This window comes from Setaria italica, chromosome IX (genome assembly GCF_000263155.2).
Source record: "Setaria italica strain Yugu1 chromosome IX, Setaria_italica_v2.0, whole genome shotgun sequence".
Lineage (NCBI taxonomy): Eukaryota > Viridiplantae > Streptophyta > Magnoliopsida > Poales > Poaceae > Setaria > Setaria italica.
The window spans coordinates 15,082,490-15,086,905 of record NC_028458.1 but is presented as its reverse complement, the minus strand read 5'-3'; the positions used below and the strand labels follow the sequence as shown (position 1 = coordinate 15,086,905).

General features: G+C 44.1%; 1 protein-coding gene across 2 annotated transcripts; it reads left to right on the top strand.

Moving 5' to 3' along the window:
- Nucleotides 1-334: 334 nt before the first annotated feature.
- Nucleotides 335-3,959, top strand: LOC105913598 (replication protein A 70 kDa DNA-binding subunit C). 2 transcript variants are annotated; one of them, XM_022823481.1, is made up of 9 exons: nt 335-421; nt 1,310-1,505; nt 1,633-1,903; nt 1,989-2,085; nt 2,161-2,291; nt 2,472-2,541; nt 2,628-2,742; nt 2,818-2,972; nt 3,064-3,959. In XM_022823481.1, the coding sequence occupies exons 2-9, from the start codon at nt 1,401-1,403 to the stop codon at nt 3,788-3,790; spliced, it is 1,671 nt and encodes a 556-aa protein (XP_022679216.1). In that variant the 5' UTR covers nt 335-421; nt 1,310-1,400; the 3' UTR covers nt 3,791-3,959. The 2 variants fall into 2 exon arrangements, with proteins under 2 accessions (XP_022679216.1, XP_022679217.1); XM_022823482.1 differs by lacking the exon at nt 335-421 and having other exon boundaries at nt 944-1,505; nt 1,633-1,647; nt 1,730-1,903.
- The last annotated feature ends 457 nt before the right edge of the window (nt 3,960-4,416 follow it).

The following is a 4,416-nucleotide window of genomic DNA, read 5'->3' as shown; positions in this document are numbered from 1 at the left end:
TATAATATCGAGTTCTAACCAAAAGTATCTCAAACGTGAATATACGTGATCCTCCGCAGAAAAAACGTTTGAATTGCTCTTTTAAATACCAAATCATTCCTGAGAAATATCCTTGCGTTGCGTCCAAAAGTCCAAACTTCCTCTCTGGAAAAAAAAATTTGGAGGAAACGCCGTTTGTTGTGCCCGGCCGGAGAAGGAAAAAACACAGGAGGCGGCCCATCTTGGCCCATGTGGCCAGGTTGGCCCCAGCCCGTGGCTCCGCCGCTCCTTCGCTCTGCACGCCGTCCGAGACCGCCGTCTCCTCCTCCTCTTCCTTCTCCAGTTCTCGCTCCTCGGTCGGTTGGTCCTTTATCCTTCTCCAGCAAGCTAGTTCTTGGCGACGGGAGGAGAATCAGTTAGATCTACTACTCCCGTTCATGAGGTAATGTAATCGAAGTCTTCGTTCTCTATCCTCCAGGGGCGAAAGAGCAGCTACCTTTTGTTTAGCCTTGCATTACTAGTTTTCATCTCGATTCTCGTGTTCTCGCGATCAACGTCTCCGGATGTCCACATCAACGATTCGTCTCCAACGATTCCTTGAGTAGCGATGTCACACTCTTGAACGGCTAAGGTTATACTACGCTTTTTAATTTGTGGCCTGAGTTGGCTTCGGTGGGGGCGATTTCTGAGTTATGATCTGAACATTTTATTCCGGATCTGTAAACGTGAGTTGTACCCAAGTCGCTGTACGCTCCGATATGTTTGCTAGCTTCTTGTAGCACTTTTCTTATGGTGATTTTTGTCTTGTACTCTTGTGCGGATTTTTCAGCTAGGGTTTCTATGTTAAAATCAGTGTATTTTTTGTTGCATCTTATTCTAGTTAGTGATGCCATATCATATTGAGACATAATTACACCTGTAGGTTGAAAATCATGTTATTCAAATTTTTCTATGCACCACATTGTGGCAGCAGTATTGGAACTCACATTACCATTTTCCTTATTCCATTCTCCAAGTTCAGCATTTAGTGCGAAATCGCTCCCAATATTTACACGAAAAATAGAAAAAAAATCTATTCCGAAATAACTTTAGAACTGATACCATTTCATCGCAAAAAAACACAAAACTTAGAAACTTCACGAGTTAAAACTCATGTTTATTGAGCAATTCATTATGGGAATTGGGAAAGCAACCATAGTCCGTAAGCTTTTAGATTTTCATATTCATGGTCAACAATTATTATTGAGCATTCTTAAGCTTCTCCATTTATGGGATTAGCATATATGCGGTACAAAAGATTGATTACTATGTCTCTAATAACTTCCAGCAGTACATGTATGTAGCATAAGTTTCAGGCGATCGAGGCCAAAGTGGGTTCAGCTGATGATGAGTTCACCCCACTGTCTGAGTTAACTGTTGGAATGAACAAATGTACAGTCCGAGTGCGCATCTCGCGGCTGTGGGAGTCCTTCAATCCAAAAAATGATATATCGTTCGGCCTTGACAGCCTTCTGATTGATGATCAGGTGATGCATTCCCTGCTTTCAGTTTAACACCAAATGCCTGATTGAATTGCTTGCTGGCTACTAATTTTAAATTACCATCCTTTGAGTTTTCAATGCACTGATTCTTCTAGTTATTTTTCACTTGTAGGGTGAAACTATGCAGGTGCGTGTACATCCCGATGATATTGATCAGTTTGAAGATCAGCTAGTTGAAGGGAATGTCTATGCCTTGTCAAATTTTACAGTTGAAAATACGAGGGAAAGCTACATGATCTGTAGCAATGAGTTGACTATGTACTTTGGAGGGCAGACGGTTGTCAATGAGATAGAAGATACTGATTTGATACCCCTCCACAGCTTTGAGTTCATTAATTTTAAGGATCTCCGTTCTAGGTGTGACGACACTAGCTTATTGGCAGGTAGATTCTTTTGGAACTGGAAATTCGATGAGAGTAAGACCTGCCACATGTGAATCTCATTATTGCATGTGAATAAATTATGCAGATGTTTTGGGCCACATAGTATATGTTGGGGAGCTAGAGGAGGTCTGGAAAAAATCCCGTCGTATAGAAATTTGCAATGCAAGAATTCGGAATTTGAGGTAATGGAATACAGTTCTCTTTCTGATGATTAATGCCCCTTGATGGGTCCTCACTGGTGGATTTACCATTTACAGAGGAAGAGAATTGAGTATCACATTGTATGGGGATATTGCTTCTGGTTTTGCTGAGGATATGCTCGAGGAAGGCCGAGAAGCCTCAGTTGTTGCTGTCTTTGCAGGGATGCGTGTTGAGTCCTCACATTCAGGTAGGGGTTAATCCTTGATCCACCCTTTCATTTGTTGGCCTCTACCATGTGATACTGTCAAATTATATTTGTTTAGTTTCATGTAAAATGATAGTCTGTCTATTATTCGATGCAATTATAGTGTGTACTGAAATCATTTGGTGCCATATGTTCTAAAGTCGTGATCTTTTGGTTTTATAGTTTGCTCTACAACATGTTCAAAGTACTATCTAGATTTGGAAATACCAGAGGTGGAAGAATTCCGTGCGAAGTGAGTGAGCTTCATAAGTTCATACCTACATTGATGATTGATCTAAGCTGTATTAGAACATGGCTAACCGGTTCGTGTGCATGCAGTTTTCGCATTCAGCAAGAAAACCCCGTACCGAAAAAAAGTCCAGCTCAGAAGTTAGCCGAGAGTTGGCGAACAGTTGAACAGCTAAAAAGCCTCGATCCAGAGGAGTACGATGAGGTAAATTAAGTTACTGCTGCTCTCGTGACGTGCAAAGCTTATCTGCTTTACTCACATATATGTCTTCACTTGTAGGATACCACGTTTTTGTGCAGAGTCTCCCTGATAGATATAGATTGCAGCAGTGGCTGGTGTTATCTTGGATGCGACATCTGCCAAAAGTCAATGTACGGGGCCCCAAGGAAATACAAGTGCGGCCGATGTGGCCCAATTAAGAGACCAATTCAATGGTATGCTGCTATTGCCACGTTGTTTCGCAATATTTACTTGTTGCTCAATTCATAAGTCACCAATTAACCTCCGCTGTTCTGGACACGTTAGGTACAAGCTGAAGACGAAGGTGCAAGATGCCACCGGAACAATGAACTTGATGATCTTCTGTGAGGTGGCTGAGGAGCTGGTCGGTGTCTCTGCGGAGGAGCTTGTTGATGAGATCGAGGATGATGATGAGTGGTACACCCTGCCAGATAAAATTGAGGATCTTCTTGGGTCGACCCACACTTTCCAAGTATTCGACAAGCACTGCAATGGGAGCTTTTCGGTGCAGTCAATCGTGGATCATGTTAGCGTCCCAGCCCCTGCTGCAACCGCTACTCAATGCAAGGAGGAGCCTGTCCCTGAGGGAAGTGTTGACGCGGCAGCGGCAATCCTTACTCCCGCTACTACTCAGTGTAAGGAGGAGCCTGTCTCTGAGGGCAGCGATAGCACTGCGATCCCTACTCCAACCACTACTCAATGCAAGGAGGAGCCTGTCTCCGACAGCAGCGACAATGCTGCAGTTCCTACTGCAAACACTACCCAATGCAAGGAGGAGCCTGCCCCTGATGGCAGCGATAACACTGCTCTCCCTACTCCAACCGCTACCAAATGCAAGGAGGAGCCTGTGTCTGACGGCAGTGATAATGCTGCATTCCCTACTCCAACTACTACCCAGTGCAAGGAGGAGCCTGTTCCTGAGGGCAGCGTTGACGCGGCAGAAGCAAGGTCCAAGTCCACTCGACTGCAGAAGCCTAACAAGCGTCTGCGAGTGGACGACTGGATCAACTAACTCATCGGGCCATTCTGTGACTCGTTTTAGTGTATCTAGGCTACTGCACCCTCTAGGGATTAGGATTAGGCAAATGGGCCCTTCTGTTCTCTTTCTTCTACTGTTACCTCGGAACAACTCCTTTGTACTGCTGTGACTTTAGTACCAGTGGTGGGTAATACAACTTAGCCCGTTTAACCCTTTGAGCATTTGACAGTGGGCATTGTGAGTGTTACCTAGCACCACCTGCATTTCACTTTTTCCAAAAAAGTGAGGTAAAAAATCAAAACCCTTTTTTAAATCCCAAAGCAAAATCTCATGACGGTGACTTGATGACTTCAGATATTGTGTCGACAGTTCAATTGAATAGAGCTGGGCAAGTCCTGGACGGCTTGACTATTTCAAGGCTGACGTAGTTGGTCCTCTGCTCGGTAATGTTAAGCCTTTCAGACATTTGGCACCTCCTGAGCCACGCGCCATCTGCAACACCAACTGTACTCGTCACGCGTGATCGACGTTGTTAATGCTTACAGTACAGTAAGTCATCGTCAACAGATAAAATCCTGAACACCAGATGTAGTTTGTTGATCAGATAGTTCTATCCAGATGCAGAGAAAATAGCAATTGAGTAAGATTACTTGCAGAAC